We start from the raw sequence: 19,409 nt of genomic DNA, 5'->3' as shown, positions 1-19,409 counted from the left end.
TTGTTTGACGATGTCATCACGGGCTTCAAACCACTTGTGCAGTTGCCTCTTCTTCCGCTTTCGGGCTTCCGCTTGGAGAGAGGGATAGAAGCGTGTTACTGCTGCTGCCATGCCGTTCTGCTCGACGAAGCTATTAATAATATACTTGCGCTGGTAGCTGATAGCAGTGCGAAGGCACTGGCTTGGCGAAGCCTCGAAGCCTTTCACGCGTGGGCGGTTTCCTCGGGGCATTCTTGCAGACTGAGTAATGGCGAAGTGCAGAGCTGATGAATGGCTAGCTCGCTGCGTAACCTATCGACTGGTGGTAATTTATCTCCGGGGTGCCTTTTGATATGTCATGATAGATGATCAAAATGGAGTAATCTGATAGGTTGATATTTTTTAACCGTCGCCTGCAAGGGGTGCCTTTAGATAAGAGTTTTGCGGTACACCTGCGACCCCAAGCCCGACCCCTTGCAATCTCCACTTGATGGGCCTGTTCCCTTTAGACCCGCACTGGTCTCACCGGCAGCATTGACAGCAGGGTACGGGTGGCATCCGCTGTCGATCCGCAGGCTCGGCTTAAATCGGACGGCGGCCTTCTCGGAGACGGTGACAGGATCGGGTTGCGCGAATGGTTGCACCTTGTCGTGGTCGATACTGACAGCTTCGACTGCACAGAGGGCAACAGCAGCAACAGCGGAGATGAACAGCGCGTGGAGGTTCATGTCTGCAGGCGGGAAGAACGAGAACTGACTTAAAGCCCATCGATAACTGACGGCTTAGTTTATGCATGCACACGGGTTGTCCATGATGACGATGGTGGAGATTCCCTTGATGGGACTCAAGCAACTTGCCAGCAAGACAGTACATGTATGTATGAATACATGTATAATACTTCAAGAAGTACCAGTACTTGCACCCCCCATCTTTCCCAGGATCATCATGGTGGGCATTCAATGCGTGGAGGAAGGCTTCCCAGTGCCATATTTTGGTTCCGTAACTTTTTCCTAAGGCACGTGATGCTGTCCCCGACTGGCCCATCCACTTTGTATACTTGAGTCCGGTAGGGTAAAACGTTGCGAAAAGCGCCCTCGAAGCGCGGCAGGGATTATGCCGGAAGTGGTTATATCACCATTGATACTGTAGGTCCAGCTACACCATTGACCGAATAAATTACAGCTCGAGAAAGCTCCGAGAAAGTACATTGATAAGGTTCAACGATGCGCAGGATACAGTGGTGAGAAAGAGCATTAAAAGTTACGGAGAATAAATTCGTAAGTTTCCGGTGCAGCCCTCAGCCTTTCATTTCCGAAAAAGTTCACAAATGCCGAGTACGTACACCCCAAATCGGAATGTCTTGCGGATGTGTCACTAACAAGGAATTATTGTGTATTGCTGTGCGTAGGCGAGTCAGAATACGAACCAGGAAGCGATGGTGACTCCGACGAACACACGGACGACTACGATGACGAGGAAGTAGAGGGCGACCGCGCAGAGTCACCGAAAGACGAGTACATAGAGATCGCTGAGAACGACTGTGCGGCCGTGGGGGATGCAACTGGCGGGACTGGGTGCGTGTATGCGGAAAAGAAGTCAGGGGAAGAAGCTGTGGACGCGAAGAAGAACCCAGGCGAAGATGATGCGGTCGTGGAGAATGATGCGGAAGCGGAGAAGGCTCCGAAAACGTCGGGGGGAGAAGATGCGGAAGATGCGGAGGCGGAGACGGAGAACGCAACCCAAGTGCCTGAAGACGTGGGTACGGAGAACACAACGAGAGTGCCTGGTGACGAAACTTCAGGTGTGGAGAGGGCAACAGCAGCGGGAAGCGGCCATAAAGGTCCTGAAAACTCATTCAAGAAAAAAGAATAGCCGGTACGAATTTGTATTTTGTCGGGAAGTGTGTTTGGTATCAAAATCTGATATAAGTTTTGTAACGCTATTAGAATCCGGATCTGAGTTGTCTGCTGTTCCACCACCTGAAAAGCGGTATCGTCCGTCAAAGTGGAGTAAGGAGCGTGAGATTATGGCAGCCTCGCACAAGAATATCTCCGTAACGACAGAGGCGATTGTGGCGAAGCGTGAGTGGTCAGACTGGTCGAGCTTCGAGCAGGACTTCGACAAGTATCTTGAATCCAACTTCTTGGTTTACAGGAAGCGCAACAACGTTCCCTCTTTGAGGAACAACAGGGAGTACGTTGTGATGAATAAATACAGTGCAGCTAGCGATGGATGTACGGACAAATTTATTGATGAATGCTTATTCCGTACATTATGTACAGGTTGGCCAAAGGCAAGTATGCGTATGTAAAGTTCGAGATACCGCAACGGTTTTTGGCGCGCTTTGAAGACGTTTACAGGCAATATTATTGTACGCATGGGTGCTTCGATGGGCGGAAGGGTAAAGGTGTCCGTGTGCAGACCGCGTATCGCTTTACGGGGTGCTCAGCTCGGATCACATGCATCGTTGCTCGAGCAGCAAATGGGTCCTTTTCCATAAAGACGAAGAATGAGGTGAGTGCGGAAATTCCGAATGGTGAAGCCAATGGTGTATACAATGGTACATGCAATAGTGCAGACAATTATGCTGACAATGCTGTTGATAATGGTGCTAACAATATACAGATACGCGAGCACAACCACTACATCAGTGAAGACATTTACCGTGCCCTGTGTCGCGGTGAAGCTGTGGATGCACAACAACTTGGAGCTACTCGACATACTTCGCAGTGCGGACGTGCCCATGCGAAACCTGGCCGAATTTCTTTGCGCTGAAACAGGTACGAGAAGCCTTGTAGCATGTTGTACTATTGATGAATGCTAAGCACACGATTTATGATTTACTAGATTGTGATCTCTCGAACCAAGACGTTCGAAACTACTGCAAGGCGAGATATGGGGGCCCAGATACAGAGCGCAAACTACTTCGATTTATGGATGAATTTGTGGCTATTCCGGGGAACTATGCGTTTATTCTTCGTGAATACGATGATGTCGTATCGGGACTTATGCTGGTGAACGAGGCGCAACGTGATGCGTATCGTAGATGGGGGGATGCTTTGCTTTTGGATTGGACCTACAATGTTAACAATTTGGGCTTCTTGTTAGGTAAGTACTATACCACAATTTCCAGGTTCTAGTATCGCTGTTAACATATCTAATTGACTGTTTTGTTATGGTAACAGGTGAGTTCATGGTGACTGCTCCGAATGGAAAGGATTTTTCTGTTTGTGAAATGCTTGTTAGCAATCAGCAGAAGAACACCATTCAGGAGTGTATATCTTTTTTCCTGCGTGTGGTGGGAGAATGTATAACCGAATCGATCACTATTGATAAAGACTTTAACGAGTGGCGGATTTTGGAAGCGCAATTCCCACGAGCAAAGGTATGACGAGAACAACTTGTAATAAATGTCGGTGCGTTGTTCTGCAACATTGACCACTACGGTTTTTCCTATTACAGGTGGTGCTCTGCCAATTTCACGCTATTACAGCAGTAAAAAAGAAAATGACGGAGCCAAAGTACGAGATCAGCAGCCCCGACCGTGATCTGGTTGAGCTGGCGTGAAAATCCGCTATCTACGCTTCTTCTACAAACTCGTTTGACACAGCATGGACCTCGCTGATATCAACTGCTCGCACGTGTGGAGTGGGGTTTGCAGAATACTTGGAGGCGAACTGGTATAACTGTAGACAAATGTGGGCTACACATCTCCGCACGAAGACTTTCACTGCTGGCAACACCACCAGTAATCGACTTGAAGCAAGTTGGGGGCAAATGAAGAGACTCATAAACCTAAGTATGACTTTGGATCGGTGCGTGGGTGGGATTTTGTTGTATCAAAATGCGTCGATGCGCGAGTTACGTGGAGATCTCGTCCGTCGTAATTCACAAACGCGCTTGAATTCCCGACATCCCGATGAAGTGCTTCAGCTGGCAAACAGTTGCAGCCCGTACGTGTGTGAGCGGATTGTGCTGAAATTTCACGAGTACGAACGTGAAAAAAAAAATATTCGAGTTTTGTGGAAGTCAAACAGTGAAATTAAGCTCTTTTGCCGCGGGGGTGAATATCGTGTGCATCGTCAGGACTTCTCGTGCTCCTGTGATTACTATTTGTCTTGTCGATTGCCGTGCATGCACGCAATCTTCGTTGCTCTGGATGCGGAGGAAATCACAACTCTTCCTGATCATATTTTACACCAGCGATGGAGTTATAATGCTACCTCAACCATGGCCACGACACTAAAATCGAGCACTGTAGCAAATCGCCACCTTCGACAACTCGTGGGGTCAGCTGCTCGAACAGTGGCCAAGACAAATTTTCCCTCAAGTTTTCTGGTCAGGAATCACAGTCGAAGACGTGTGGAGTTCAAAAAGTTAAAACGAAATGAGCGAGCTGGAGATAGAGTCCTGGTACAAAGTGACGTAGAAAAACACAATATCGTGTTGTCTACGTTGACGTCTATCATTAGGGACATGGAGCAGTCGTCTTCGGATATTTTTTTTAAGAAGCTCGCCATGGTTGAAGTGGCATGCAAAGGACTTAGCCAAGCTTTCAAAAGGATGTCGACCTCTGCTTCAAATGATGAGCCTAGTGAAACAGTTCAGCTCCAGGAATACAGTGATAGTGACTCTACTGCAGAGACTATAGTCGTGGGCGATGAGTTGGACATCAGTTTGGTGGCTCATATCGATTCCGACGACGAGTTCTTGGAACTGGAGAAAACAATCAACACGCCTTACAAGAACGCTGACAGATTTCAGTACGAGGGCGTCCATGTCGCTGACACGAACGATGGATCAGATGACAACAATGCTGCAGACGCGAAAAACACTGCAGATCATCACGCGTTGAAACCCCAACGGGGAAAAGATGATGAGGCTATAGGTAGCACCAATGGTGATGAAATCGGTACCCATGGTGAAGTCAATGGTGATGGACAACACAATCGTGATGGCAATGGTGTTGGATGTTTTTTCGATGGTGTCGATCACCCACCATTGACTGAGGATGCTACCACACAGTTACCAGTGGCACAAAGTAAGACAACGAGACCGACTCGGACACCAGAAAAGAAGAAGGCACTCAAAGACACACATCCGCAACTTACGCAGATGACTCTTCCTCCGAGCATGCATAGTAGCAGATCTAATTCAAGGAAGCGTAATAGCACGAAGAAGCTGAAACATCCGAGGGTAAGTGTCGAAGTCACCACTGAGGAATATGGGAACGGTGTTCCGATTGCAGACGTGGTGGCATGGCTGGAGAGGTCAATTGATCACGACAAAATCACGAAGGTCTTCAGCGTTTATCCCGTTGTTCGAAACAAAGCGTCGGACGGGATGTGTAAGGTCATTGTGGATGCCGAGAAAACTGAAGGCAGTGTTGCATCAGTGGGTGTGGTTTTTGGGTTTGCAGCCGTGACAAATGCTTTGACAACCCTCAGAACAGACCTCAGATTGTCTAAACTTGTTATCCCTCGTCCAAGATATGCACTACAGCTATTTCCAGATCGAACACCGTACCACGAGTGCGTTCTCATATGTGCTATTATCTGGGGGTGCTGAATTCACAATCCATACTTATGATTTCGTACTTTTGTGCTGCCAGATCGGTTCTATGGACAATGCAGGAGTTTTACCGTCTGAAATCTGATCACAAACTGCATGTGAAGGCAATGGCGTGGCTGGAACGCGATTGGACCTGTGAACAATTTCAAACTGACTGCTTTAGCGTCACTGAAGTGCTAGAAAGCAAAATCGCCGACGCCATCAAGTCTCAACTCCGGCTTATATCTTTATCGAGCTACATTTCATTTGCGGGGACGACTGGTATTCCAACCTCAGTGACTATCACGGAACTAATTGGCACGCTCCCTAATCGTGACTGGGTTAAAGATTCGCCAATTTCTGTGATCCTCCAAATAGCTTGCAGACGCCACGGTCGAGCGGTATTTGTGGAGTCTACTGTAGTAGAACTAGGTCGGTGGAAAATGCCGAACGATCCGGGGAAAGAAGTGGATTTTGTGGTGACTCCCTGTAATTCAGTCAATCTACACTGGACTCTAGTGATCATTGACGTCCGTGCAAGCAAAGCTCTTATTTACGACCCTCTGGACAACGACAGCTGGACTCGTAAGGCTCGAAGCCGCGCGCAAGATGTGATAATTCCTGTAGTCAACGATTGGAGAATACTCAAATTCGGCAAGGAGGAAGAATTCCCACGTTGGAGAACGACTAAGCTAGTTGGACCTATTCAACCCGACTCAATCAATTGTGGTATATATATTGCGGCAATGAGCTGGGCATTTTTAGCAAACGAACAAGGGTGGTTAAATCAGCGTGGAGAAATGCCAACGCACGCCGGGGCGACGCTGAGGCTAAAAATGCTCTATCACTTGCTTTGTGCACCAGAAGTCCGCATCATTGTCCCTGAAAGTCAGGCTGTCATCAATGTCACCAAAACCGAAAAGCTGCTGAGCGAGATGATTAAAGCTAAGACGAAGAAACCACAGAAGAAGTAGTTGACGTGTCTTACGCTTTTCAATCAGTAAATACAGCAAATGCATGAATCTCGACGGCGACCACAAGTACCATTCACACAATAGCGTCCTTCAGCACCATTCACCACAGCACCGCCGATTTCAGATACGTTCCGAGCCTTACCAGCGTGTCAACAACTCCGATTCATCACCGTGCAGACGGTTGTACAGCATTTCAGCGTATGAGTTGAAATCTTGCGTGCAGGAAACACAAGTGGCGTCCGCTGAAATTATCGATGCAGTAGCGTAGGCATCATTGAGTGCATCTTGTAGCTTCCCCATGTCATCGTGGTAGGCGCGCCACAACAGCATCAAACGCTCGCGGTCGCACTCCAATTTCTTTTCCCACGCTTGAAGCTCTACCACCCGAGAGAGCACAATTTTCTTCACCAAAGCAGTGGATACTGCATCAACATGGGCTTCTGACACCGCGGATGCGGTGCCGTGTTGAGCGTTGTGGTCCTCGGACGCGTGGCCGCCACCCTCTCTTCGCTGTTCTCGTTCACTGCTGCGTGGGGGCTTTTCAGAAGACATCGTCGGCGCCTCACTGTTTTTGCTGCACGGCGTGGATAGTAAAATACGCTATTATATGTGGTAAGAATCGTCTTAAATCATATGATGTTTGATGGACAACTACCTTAAAGGATATGACGTACGATAGACCAATGTTGGCACTTGTGCATAGACCAGAATGTTATCCATCATCGAGCCCTGCCAGCTGTCGTTTTTTATCAATTGATCAGGAATTTTATCAGGACATCACGGAAATATAACGAAGAACCATCACTCTTAAAGCAACGTAACTTTGTTAGTGCAACTTAAGTTTTCAATGGTGAAGCTGGACCTACAGTGTCAATGGTGATTTAATCAGTGCCGATTATGCCGGGTGTATTTTTAATCGTCAAATCCAGGAACTGTTCTAATGTATGCTCTGCAACAGGATCCCCCTCGGTTTAGAACGACTATTAGCAGCCACCAGCATTTTCACCGTCTCAAAACGTTTTCTGCGAGAACACAGCTCTGGGTTGTCCGTCAACTTTATATCGTCACTGAGTGCCACTTTCTTCAATCCACGGGTGAGAACTCGACTCTCATATTCCAAGCCTTGCAGCAGTCCGAACGGATATCCTGGCGATCATCAGCATTAAATCCCCATGCGATCAACTCGTACCGCAGCAGTCGAATGTTACTTCTACAGGAGCTTCACTGCCTCTATGTGGCCGGCCACTGGCTGCAGCCACATGAAGACTTGATGAGCAAGGCCGTGATATATCGGGAGAAAATATCTAGAGAACGTCGCTACTTCCCCTGCCGCTATGGTATCAATACCACTACCAACTCGTCTCGTACCATTCCAGTGTTATCGTACCTCACCAGCCTGACAAATGCACCGATCCCAATAAAATCCGAGCAACCACTGGCAGCAGCATCGTGGTCGTTACTCATTTAATGCAGTTGCAGAACAACCTGCACCTTGATTCTCACCAAACCGAATTATATTCCTGTGAGAGTCCCCCAAAGCAAAAAGACAACAGGATTAAAGCAGATAAGTTACTTCCATTATGCACATTGCTGCCAGCGCAAGCACCTGATGCACGCACCAGTCGACTCGTCGCCAGCCTATTGCTTCTATTGCCTTCGTCGCTTTCAATCGCGTCGCGTGACTCAATGCACACATTGTGTCTACTCCATCGGCATCATCTACAGCTTAGCCGCAGCGGCACCAGCTTCACGCTTCAGGATCACCTGGTCCGCCTGGATCGCAGTGATCGCCACCGTCGTCACGATGTCCTTCACCGTCGCGCCGCGGCTCAGGTCGTTCACAGGCTTGCGCAGACCCTGCAGCATCGGACCCATAGCAACGCAGCCCGTGCTCTGCTGCACAGCCTTGTACGTGTTGTTGCCCGTGTTCAGGTCCGGGAAGATCAGCACGTTCGCCTGGCCGCCCACCTTGGCGCCGCTAGGAATCGCCTTCAGCTTCGTCTTGGCGATCGAGGCGTCCACGGCCGCGTCGTACTGGATCGGCCCGTAGATGTCCAGGTCCGGACGCAGCTCCTGTGCGATCTTGGTCGCCTCACGCACCTTGTCGATGATCGGGCCCGAGTTCGAGTCGCCCGTGGCGTACGACAGCAGCGCCACCTTCGGGATCAGACCGAACGCCTCGGCGCTCTCGGCGCTCGTCACGGCGATCTGCGCCAGGTCCGCCGCACTCGGGTCCGTGTTCACGGCGCAGTCACCGTAGATGCGCACGCCGTCCTCGAGGCACATGAAGAAGACGCTGGACACGATGGGGCGGTTGGGCGTCGTCTTGATGAGCTGCAGGGCGGGGCGGATGGTGTTGGCGGTGGTGTGGCAAGCACCGGAGACCATGCCGTCCGCGTCGCCCATCTCGACCATCATGGTACCAAAGCACGTCTCCTCGAGGACGGCGTCGCGGGCCGTCTCGCGGGTCACGCCCTTGTGTTTGCGCTTCTCAAAGTACTGGTCCACGTACTTCTCCAGCAGGTCGCTCTCAGCCGTGCGCACGATGTTGGCGCGGGACAGGTCCAGGTTCAGGGACTTGGCGTGACGCTGGATGTCGTCCGGGTTGCCCAGAATCGTCACCTTGGACAGCTTCTGACGCAGCACCTGGTCGGCAGCCTGCAGCACTCGGATGTCTTCGCCCTCGGTCAGCACAATGTGGCGCTGCACCGCGCGCGACTTGCTGAACAGGAAGTGCTGGAACTGCTTTGGGGAGCGGTTGACCACCATCCCCTCGTCGAGCTCGCCGATGAGGTTCTCCTTGCCCACGAACTCGTCGAAAAGCTGCTTGGAGCGGTCAATCTTGAGCTGGCTCGTGGGCAGGATGTCCGTGGACACCTTGGAGAACTTGTCCGCCGTCGTGAACGTGTCCTCGGGCACCGAGAAGATGGGGATCGACAGACCCGTCTTGTCCAGAGCCTCCACGCCCTTGAGGATCTCCTGCGTGTTGCTGTGCGGGTAGCTGCCGTTCGTGAGCACGATGGCAGACACGTTGGGCAGGATGCCCGGCAGCCGCGAGGCCATGAGTCCGAGCATAATGTCCGAGCGGTCCGCGGACGTGATGACCAGCGCGCCGTCCTTGTAGTTCTTCAGGTGCGAAAACAGGTCCTTGAGCGCGCTCGTCGCCACCACGGCGGACGTCACCACGACGTTGTTGGGGATGGCCTTGGTGCCGAAGAGCTGCGTGGCGCCGAGCTGGTGGGTCACCTCGTTGAGCCTCTTGGACGCGATAAAGTCGTCCTTGGGCAGGAAGCCCAGGAACGGCAGGTCCTTCTCGTTCAGCTTGGAGCGCAGCGCGTCACGCAGCGCCTTGGGGTCCTTGGTGTTGACGCGGTTGGCGATGTTGCCAATGAAGTTGAGGCCCGCGCCCTCCACCTGGTCCTTGTTCAACGCCGTGCGCGACAGAATCTCCTCGAGCAGCTCGCCGTTCGAGTGAGTGGACTCGCTGAAGTCCGAGATCGTGAGCACGGGCGAGCCAATGGCCTTGGCGATGTCTACGTTCACTTTCCAGCTCATGGCGCTCTCGTGCTTGGACAGCTGCGAGCCCTCGATGATCATGAAGTCGTGGCCCTCGCGGCACTGCTCGAAGCGGTCCAGGATCTCCTCCACGAGGTCGTCCTCCTTGCCGCTGAGCCAGCTCTCGATGGCGCGCTCACTGCTCACGCCGAAGAGCTCGTGCACCTCCTTGGTGAGCCCCAGCTGCTCGCGCATGACCTCCACGTGGTGGTCGGCCATGCTGGACTGGGCGCTGGGCTGGATGGGGCGGAAGTAGCCAACCTTGGCGAACTTCTGCTCCAATGTGTTGGCCAGCCCCACGAGCACGGGCGCCGTCTTCTTGGTCACTTCGGTGGACGTGACGAACAGGTTGTCGATGGGCACTTTGCCCTGCGCGATGGCAGCGGCGGTGAGTGCGCGGCGCTGGGGCAGCGCCGTGGGCGCGCGGCGGACGGAGTGGCGCAGCGTCCACATTTGGCGATCGGAGGGTCTTGTGCTTGGAGGCAAATCCACAACTGAGACTTGCGGAGGAAGTCATTGGCCGCCGTCGCTGCATTGCCACGATCCAATATCGAGTTTGACGGGGGAACTGTAAAATGCCTAAACTTGATAGTTTAGGCACAGATTAGGCGAGCTTGTGCGAATGGAACGTAGCGAAGCTCTTCATCAAACTCTCGGTAATTAAGCTGGAAGCAGCGCCAAGCCAAGCGTAGCGACTCCCAAAGCGGTTGGCATGGGGTTGTTCTTTTCACGTACCGTAGTTTGCCTTAGAAGCCATTGATTTATGGTGCACCTACTGCGGGTGGCATGTGTCGACAATCGTGTAACGTTCAGCCATGACACGCGCGTTGCAACCATGGCGCGCAGCTCACGGTACTCACACCTGCAACAAATCGCGCAGCTACGTGTAATGCGTCTCCTGCTGCTAATAGATCTCATGCAGCCTCGAAAGAGTACGTTTCCTAGACTGACACCGTGGTGGAGCAGTAGGTGGCTCTACTGTTATTCCTGATTCAGTGCCAAAGTTACACTACTGGAAGGTGGAGCGAGCAGCTTTCAAGCGTGATAGTTATTGCGGGTTCTCCTTCTCGCTATTGTCCTTGGATGCTTCACGACCCTTACTGAATAAGAGCTATGCCTCCTTTTACCTTCTTGCAGCTCTCATTCAGGCATTACCCGCATCGCGCCTAGATTGAGAGTGCCCATCCCCTATGCAAACGAGCGCGTGAAGCTGAATTCGTTTGACTTCGTTTCACTATGGAACGACTAGAAGCGCGTTTATGCCCATGTGTCGACGGTTCACCAAGCACCAAAAGCCAGAAAACACGCCAAAAATGCGGCACCTCGTCGACGTCACGCATGGGACAAACGACACGCTCGGCGCCAACAGCACTGCTGCAGCCAATGACACAGCACCCGGGGCTCGGATAAGTTATTCGTGTTGGCGTTATGCGCAGTTTATCCATCACTGACAACAAGCAAGATTCGACGGCGCGGATCCTGTCTCTTTCATCCACGATCTTGAAGCGGTCCGCTTGGTTGGTGGCGCGGCACGCTTTCATTCACATTGCGCCGACCTCGACATGACATTTCACTTCTTGGCAGTGGCCTCGCGCTTCAGGATCACCTGGTCCGCCTGGATCGCAGTGATCGCCACCGTCGTCACGATGTCCTTCACCGTCGCGCCGCGGCTCAGGTCGTTCACAGGCTTGCGCAGACCCTGCAGCATCGGACCCATAGCAACGCAGCCCGTGCTCTGCTGCACAGCCTTGTACGTGTTGTTGCCCGTGTTCAGGTCCGGGAAGATCAGCACGTTCGCCTGGCCACCCACCTTGGCGCCGCTAGGAATCGCCTTCAGCTTCGTCTTGGCGATCGAGGCGTCCACGGCCGCGTCGTACTGGATCGGCCCGTAGATGTCCAGGTCCGGACGCAGCTCCTGTGCGATCTTGGTCGCCTCACGCACCTTGTCGATGATCGGGCCCGAGTTCGAGTCGCCCGTGGCGTACGACAGCAGCGCCACCTTCGGGATCAGACCGAACGCCTCGGCGCTCTCGGCGCTCGTCACGGCGATCTGCGCCAGGTCCGCCGCACTCGGGTCCGTGTTCACGGCGCAGTCACCGTAGATGCGCACGCCGTCCTCGAGGCACATGAAGAAGACGCTGGACACGATGGGGCGGTTGGGCGTCGTCTTGATGAGCTGCAGGGCGGGGCGGATGGTGTTGGCGGTGGTGTGGCAAGCACCGGAGACCATGCCGTCCGCGTCGCCCATCTCGACCATGAGCGTCCCGAAGTAAGTTTCGTCCTTGCAGTAGTCACGAGCTAGCTCCTTTGTCACGCCCTTGTGCTTCCGCTTTTCATAGAAGTAGTCGACGTACTTCTCCAGCAAGTCGCTGTCTGCCGGACGAACGATGTTAGCTCGGGACAAGTCGAGGTTTGAAGTCTTGGCGTTGAGCAAGATCTCATCCGGGTCGCCAAGGATCGTGATCTTGGAGAGGTTTTGGCGCAAAATTTGGTCAGCGGCTTGCAACACGCGAATATCTTCGCCCTCCGTCAGCACGATGCGGCGCTGGACGGCTCGCGATTTGCTGAACAGGAAGTGTTGGAACTGCTTTGGTGACCGGTTTACCACCATGCCTTGGTCAAGTTCACCGATAAGCATCTCCTTCTCGACGAACTCGTCAAAAAGCTGCTTCGAGCGGTCGATCTTGAGCTTGCTCGACGGTAAGATGTCTGTGGACACCTTCGCGAAGCCATCTGCAGTGGAGAACGTGTCGTTGGGCGTTGAAAAGATCGGAAGCGAGAGTCCGGTCTTGTCAAGCGCCTCGACGCCCTTGAGAATCTCTTGTGTGTTGCTGTGCGGGTAGTTACCGTTCGTGAGCACAATAGCTGAGATGTTCGGCAGCACTCCCGGCAAGCGAGAGACCATAAGGCCGAGCATGAGATCCGAGCGGTCGCCAGACGTGATGATCATCGCGCCATCCTTGTACTTCTTCAAGTGCGCGAACAGGTCCTTCAGTGCACTCGCAGCGACGACAGCAGACGTCACCACTGCATCGTTCGCAATCGAGTTGCCAAACAACTGCGTCGCGCCAAGCTGGTGGGTCACCTCGTTCAAGCGCTTGGACGCGATGATCTCGTCCATCGGCAAGAAGCCAAGGAACGGGATCTCCTTCCCACTCAACGTCTTCTTAAGCTCTGCGCGCAGAGCTTCCGCGTCTTTTGCACGTACACGGTTAGCAATTGTACCGAGGTAGTTGAGTCCTGCAGCGTCTGCTTGGTCCCTGCCCATGAGCGTGCGCGACACCATCTCCTCCAGCAGCTCTCCATTAACAGCGGACGAGTCCCCAAAGTCTGTGACCATGAGCACGGGCGAGCCGATGGCCTTGGCAATGTCCACGTTGATCTTCCAACTCATAGCGCTCTCGTGCTTGGAGATCTGCGAGCCCTCGATGATCATGAAGTCGTGGCCCTTGCGACACTGCTCGTACCTATCCAATATTTCCTCCACCACGTCGTCGCCCTTGCCAGTGAGCATGGCCTCCATGGCGCGGGAGCTCGTGACGCCGTAGAGCTGCTCGACGTCCTGAGACAGCTCCAGCTGCTGCCGCATGACGTCCACGTGGTGGTCGGCCATGCTCGAGTCTCTGCTGGGCTGGATGGGGCGGAAGTAGCCCACCTTGGAGAACTTCTGCTCCAACACGTGGGCCAGCCCGATGAGCACGGGCGCCGTCTTCTTGGTCACCTCCGTGGATGTCACGTACAGGTTCTCGATGGGCACTTTGCCCTGTGCGATGGACGCGGCGGTGAGTGCACGGCGCGTGGGTAGCGTCGCGCTTGCGGTGGAGCGGCGCAGCGAGCGACGGAGCGTCCACATGATGGAAGGGGGGCGAACGAGGGTCTTCGGGTGCGCACTAGCCGGCAAATCCGCAACTGAGCCGTGGTCTTATGGGCGGGCTAGCTTCAACAAGGGGGAGGAGTGATGGTCACTGACGTTTTCACTTGGTGTTTGTATTGGCAGCAAAGATGCGACGCCTGCCACCACCGCAATGAGCATCTGTGAAGGGGTTTCAGGCGTTGACACTGCACAGCTGCTGGTCATGCGCCGACACGCAGCTTTGGGCCGGTTTGATGCGCTTTGAAGGCCGAGCGTTGGAAGCTGACGTGGGCGCTTCAGTCCTGAGGTTTGGACTATTTCGCGTCGAAAAACACGAAACGGTGTGGAGGTGTTCGAAGTCTGCGTCTTGGTCTTCGTTGTGCGGAGCGCAGAGGCTTTCGCAGGACGTTAAACGAGTGTCGGAAGGGGGCAACAGACTCGCAAAGCATGAAACGCAAGTCCTTACCTACTTGCGCGTCAACAGATCGTGAGCAGACCACTACTCTTATATTTTACCTTGCCTTTCGGGAGTTTACCTTTGCTGGTAAAGTATCAGAGCCGTCTTCCTGGCTTTGAGTTCGAATTGCAATGGCTCGGCCATGAGTTTGGTTAGGGGGAAATCAGCGTCAATACGGGGACCCCCACCAGAGCGAAGTGGCTAGCAATGGTGTTCTTACCCACCCAAGCAATATGCCGGAGACAGACTCGATGTTCGTGTTGGCATTGTCTACAACATTAGCCCAAGAGAAGTTGGTACCAACTTGCAAGGTCCAGGATGGAACCTTTAGCTCCGAATCCAACCTACCGGTAGAGGGAGCACCTGCAACAGGAATCGAACGATCCCGAGAGCGGTGAAACCCATGAGAGCTGCAACAAGCATCCGTGGTTGTGATATTCTGCAACTGGCATTTGGTGTAACGCTATCACGGTGTTCTCGGACGACTTAATAAGTACTTCGATGATCCTAAAAACGCTCTCGACCCTTCACACTACAAGGAAGCATGGCCACCTCTTCACCACTAGCTGCCTCTCTTCCTCGTAGCCCACCGCCTTCTGCGCCAACTGGCAGTGGCAAAGACTTGAAGAAACCCTTCAAAATCCGCGCCGAGCTGTTGGCACCAACTCGACTCGCTCCGAAATCTCAACTGCTGCAGCACACCCGATTTCTGTCGATTCAAGTCATCGCCCATGAAGTTTTGCTGATGGTTCTCGCCTGCACCAAGTGCTTCGCTGCAGCAGGCAATCAACCGCCTCGGATCGGGATTGTAGGAGGTGGCAGTGTCGGAACTACCGTGGTCATGACTCTCTTAGCTAACGGATACCGTGCCGAGCAAATTGCTCTGTCGACTCGTCAACCGGATCGAATCCCGCGCTGCGAAGCGCTGAAAGCTCCTTCCGCTCTCCCCATGTTTCAATTGGTGCCTCGGTACTACGACAACGCCCGACTCGCTCGAGAAAGCGACGTCTTGGTGCTCTGCATGCCTCCGTCACAGCTCAAGAGCGTGGTCATTCAGATCCGACACGCGTTGGCGGCCAATTCCGATGCACCTCCGCTGGTGGTCAGTGCGTTGTGTGGTGTCACGCACCAGAGCTTGAGCAAAGCTTGTGGGTCCCAAGCGGTGGTGCGGGTGCAGCCTGACGTGTCGAAGATTGCGAGTCACTGGCGAGAGGGGCAGGAAAAGCAGAACGACATGAAAGAGCCCGAAAGTATCTCGCCGAGTCGAGCTCAGACGTCGTTGGATTCAGCCTTTGAGCACGGTGTGACCTTACAAAGCGCGCCTGCGTCACGAGACCTGGAGCCACTTTCGCTTCGATTGGCAGTCGAAGCTCTGGGTGAGATTCCTGTGCATTAACGCTGGTAGGACGTTGGCCTCATGTGTTTTGTTTGTTTTTGGTAAATCACGCTTCAGCACCGAATCGAGATGATGTCTGCAATATTCTTCAGGCTTTTTCCTTGTTTTGCCGCCGTGCTTGGAGCCAAGACGATAGGCTTGACGCGCTTGGCCACGTCCTGTTTGGAGACAAGAGTGAGGCTGTCATGGCTGCTCTTGGTCATGCAGCTGGTGAAAGCGAACAACCAAATCAACTGCAGCAACACGAAGAAGGCCGAGCTAGAACTCCACTGGTAGTGCCAAGTTGGCCGGTGGAATGGGAGCAAGATCTGGTGCTGCTACAGGCCCAATTAGCAGCAAACGCGATGAACTCCCATTTGGGGGTTTGAACTCGCAGTAAAAAGGTAGTGGGTCCTGTCGTACGAGTGACACGCAGGAGATGGGTGTTGACTCAATTCGATGCACAATACGTGCTCGTTGTGAAGATCCGCTTTGATTGCAGCTCCATTTATCGCTCCAACACTGTACACGTGAAAAAGTTCATAAATTTGGACAACACGCTGAAGTTCATTGCAAGCAACAGCGTCGATAGTTGAAGGAAGGAGAACACGGGTGGTCTGGGTAATGTCGAATGAAAGCAAGCGCCAACCGTGCGGTAAGATGCAGGAATATGTTCGCACGCAACAGTTTACGCACGAATTCAAATTCATAGTTTGGGAGATTCCCATCAATCGCACGGTTGAAAGTCGGCAGTTGGTTTTTGACCAAGGCCGCTGGACTATTCCTCACTTCTCAATCACTCCTCAATTGCCTTGCTAGTGTGCCTCTCGGCATGAGCTGTTCTCGTGGAAAATGGAGCCCTGCTGCTCGTCAGACGAAGGAGCTAGCCATTCCAGACAAAGTTCCGGTTGCGGCCGTCATTGGAAGAGGAGGAAGCTATTGCGAGAAACGCACGGAGTTGGCTGTTTGGTGGATGCCAAAGTGCGTAAGGTGACGCTGAAAGGAGACCAAACCAGTTTGAAGGGCGCTGAAGAGGAACTTGCCGAACTGTTCGCCCGTTTTGAAAGCGTAAATCCTCGTGCGGAAAGTGTAATTGAAGACGTCACACACAACGAACCGAGCCGTCAAAGTCGCGGCGGATCCCGACGTGTTCTTGTCGTTCATCCATCGGCACAGTGGGCGTTTGAAATTGTGGCGCATCCTTCAAGCGATATGCACGTGAGACGCCATCGGTACCGCCTTAGACGAACTGGTCAAGGGGTGAGCGATGCTAGTGGCCCAGCATCGGAAAATGATTTCGCAACATGAAACCCTTGGATCAAGGCACTTCGTGAACACGAAGCAGGGAACCCCACCAAAGACATCCAGCGAGATCACTGTCGCGTTCGGAAACCTGTGCTTCAAGCCGTTATCAAGCCGCTTTCCCAAGTCAACCATATCCTGGACTGAGCTCCAGAAACTGGAGCTTTACGAGGACTTTGAAGTGTGGTGGTCTAACGTTTGTGTACGCACTTCGTCGGCTCTGCTAAACACCCTCGAAGTCGAGATGGAGAAGGGTGTGCCTCAATCCAGCACGATATTGGTAACACTTGCGGACAAGAAACGGAAAGAGTGTGAGCTTGACTATCATCTTGTCGATGGGCGGTGGGAGCTTCAGAGCGGCCACGCTAAACGGGTGGTCCGCAGCACACTCGATGTCTTTGTAGACAACGATACCTCCTTGCGTGTGCGTGGATTCACGTGTGAGGCGCTCTCTGGCGACGTTCTGAACAATCTCGAGTGCCACGTCAGCTTGTCGACTCCTGCCACGAACAACTTCTTTGACACGAAAGTGGCTTTGCGTCGATCTGCGCCGTATGGACTGGCGCTGAGGTGGGCGGTTCCGAAGTTGAAATTCCACCTGGAGCTCAAAGGCGTGCAGTTTACAGTTTCTTACGTGGACCAGCGTCGGAAGGAGTTCCATCTCGGGTGTCGTTTACCTGCAGTGGGTAAAGGACAGAGCGACGAGCGTCAAGAACTGCTGAAACGAGTGCTGCAACTGCTTCATGATTGAGAGCGCTCAACTAGTTGCTGCTCAGTGAAATCTCCTCCACACGTTACGTTTGCATCGTTTTATTCCATTGACAAAGTCGAATAGAAAGAGATTCTTTCTTTTTTATGATCGGATCCTCGTAGTTTTCAAGGTGATATTTAAACTCAATCGAGCGATCTCTCACAGCAACAGCCAACACTTGAAGCTACTACCGATCAAACGTCGAGATCACGAATTGTTGCTTTCTTTCTCCTTTTTGCCGCGTTAACTGACAGCGCCGTTTACTCGGACTTTGTCTCTCGACTTACGCGAGACCATGAAACCCATGCGCTTATGGTTTAGTAGCATTTGCATATGCACGTGCTCGAAGTCAATCTCAGCCCACGGAAAACGCATCGGTATCATGACTCGATCCCACGAACAACCCCATCCATCCTTACCTAGTTTCTCCAGTGGTGCTGCAGCGCCAGCCCACTGGACAGCATTCATCGAACATTCGTCTAGCTTCATCTTTCTTTCTTGTAGTAACAAACACTAAACGGTGCAGCACTCGCCTATCTAGATCATACCGACCTCAGGCGTGTCAGAGGACGGCGAGCGGAGCAAACGGAGTTGAAACTTGGACGAGAGTTGGCTGACAAAGTTTGACGGCGGGTCCGGCGTCACAGGGAGATGGAGGAGCTTGCAGTCTTACTATCGCAACGCAGCCGTGTGGAGTCGTCGCGTTTCGCCAAGGCTGTGTACAATCGCCTCAAGTCGTCCAAGGCACGGCTCACACTCAAAACAGGCAGGTAACATCCCGTAGGCTCAAGTCCAGCAGTTCAAAACACGAATTCAAACTCAAATTCTCCTGGCGCCGTCTCCACGCTTGCGGCTGCAACTTCGGCTGCTGTCACTCCAGCGTCACCTTCCTCTGCAACTTTCGCCATCAAACTCTGACGCTGCAGTTGCTCTTGCTTCAGCCTCTCCGCTTCTTGAGCAATTAGCGTCTGCCGTTCTAGCTCCTGTTGCTTCCTCTCCCGGGCAAGTCTCGCCTGCTTGTCCAGTTCTTCTTGGATGAATTTTTGTATCCCCGCGTTTCTCTCTGCGACTATCTCGGGCGGCAGCTCATTCTGCTTCTCCACTTGCTGCTGCTGTTGCCGCCTCCTTTGCTGCTCCTGCTGTCGCTTCCACTCCTGCTCTTGAATCCGTCGAATCTCCTCCAATTTCCGTTCTCTTACTTCTTGTTTCCTCTTGTCCTCTTCGTCCTTTACTTTTTTCTTCTTCTTAACTTGTTGCTGCTTCAGTTCCTGTTGTTTCCGTTTCAATTCTCGCTGCTGCTTTTGGAGAACAAGCTTCTCTTCTTGCTGTTTTCTTATTCTCGTCTCGCTCTCTTCTTTTTCATGTTCTTCTCGTTCAGCCACCGCGCGTCTTTCTTCTTGGCGGGAAGACCTCCTCGTCGCCTCCAACGTTACGTGCGTTTTCGACGCCGGACGAGAAGAACGACGGGACAACGTGGGCAGGTTGAGAGCCTGCAACACCCTCCGGTTCTCTTCCACGCGACGCCGACGCTTGACCTCGTATTGGCTTAAGCTTAACGCGTCGGAGCCAGCAGCTTCGTCTTTCATCTTCTCTTTTTGAAACTGAAAGCGCGA

The 19,409-nt window shown here is 52.9% G+C and overlaps 6 protein-coding genes across 6 annotated transcripts; 3 read left to right on the top strand and 3 right to left on the bottom strand.

Moving 5' to 3' along the window:
* Positions 1–1,306: 1,306 nt before the first annotated feature.
* KRP23_4161 (uncharacterized protein) lies at positions 1,307–3,546 on the top strand (the record flags this gene model as incomplete). Its single annotated transcript, XM_067889087.1, has 7 exons — positions 1,307–1,313; positions 1,388–1,819; positions 1,926–2,172; positions 2,605–2,759; positions 2,827–3,087; positions 3,165–3,364; positions 3,442–3,546. The coding sequence occupies 7 exons, from the start codon at positions 1,307–1,309 to the stop codon at positions 3,544–3,546; spliced, it is 1,407 nt and encodes a 468-aa protein (XP_067748279.1).
* A 4,676-nt stretch (positions 3,547–8,222) lies between these two features.
* KRP23_4160 (Phosphate acetyltransferase) lies at positions 8,223–10,511 on the bottom strand (the record flags this gene model as incomplete). Its single annotated transcript, XM_067889085.1, has 1 exon — positions 8,223–10,511. One exon carries the CDS (start codon positions 10,509–10,511, stop codon positions 8,223–8,225), a length of 2,289 nt encoding a protein of 762 aa, XP_067748278.1.
* Positions 10,512–11,628: 1,117 nt separating this feature from the next.
* KRP23_4159 (Phosphate acetyltransferase) lies at positions 11,629–13,911 on the bottom strand (the record flags this gene model as incomplete). Its single annotated transcript, XM_067889084.1, has 1 exon — positions 11,629–13,911. The coding sequence occupies one exon, from the start codon at positions 13,909–13,911 to the stop codon at positions 11,629–11,631; it is 2,283 nt and encodes a 760-aa protein (XP_067748277.1).
* Positions 13,912–14,912: 1,001 nt separating this feature from the next.
* On the top strand, positions 14,913–15,764 carry KRP23_4158 (NADP-dependent oxidoreductase domain-containing protein 1; the record flags this gene model as incomplete). The annotated part of the gene is made up of 1 exon (XM_067889083.1): positions 14,913–15,764. One exon carries the CDS (start codon positions 14,913–14,915, stop codon positions 15,762–15,764), a length of 852 nt encoding a protein of 283 aa, XP_067748276.1.
* Positions 15,765–17,010: 1,246 nt separating this feature from the next.
* Positions 17,011–17,796, top strand: KRP23_4157 (uncharacterized protein; the record flags this gene model as incomplete). Its single annotated transcript, XM_067889082.1, has 1 exon — positions 17,011–17,796. One exon carries the CDS (start codon positions 17,011–17,013, stop codon positions 17,794–17,796), a length of 786 nt encoding a protein of 261 aa, XP_067748275.1.
* Positions 17,797–18,596: 800 nt separating this feature from the next.
* Positions 18,597–19,382, bottom strand: KRP23_4156 (Reticulocyte-binding protein 2-like protein a; the record flags this gene model as incomplete). The annotated part of the gene is made up of 1 exon (XM_067889081.1): positions 18,597–19,382. The coding sequence occupies one exon, from the start codon at positions 19,380–19,382 to the stop codon at positions 18,597–18,599; it is 786 nt and encodes a 261-aa protein (XP_067748274.1).
* Positions 19,383–19,409: the final 27 nt, after the last annotated feature.

This window comes from Phytophthora ramorum (assembly GCF_020800215.1).
Source record: "Phytophthora ramorum isolate Pr-102 chromosome Unknown Phyram_PR-102_s0003, whole genome shotgun sequence".
Classification (NCBI taxonomy): Eukaryota; Oomycota; class Peronosporomycetes; order Peronosporales; family Peronosporaceae; genus Phytophthora; species Phytophthora ramorum.
This window is presented reverse-complemented; position numbering and strand designations above follow the sequence as displayed.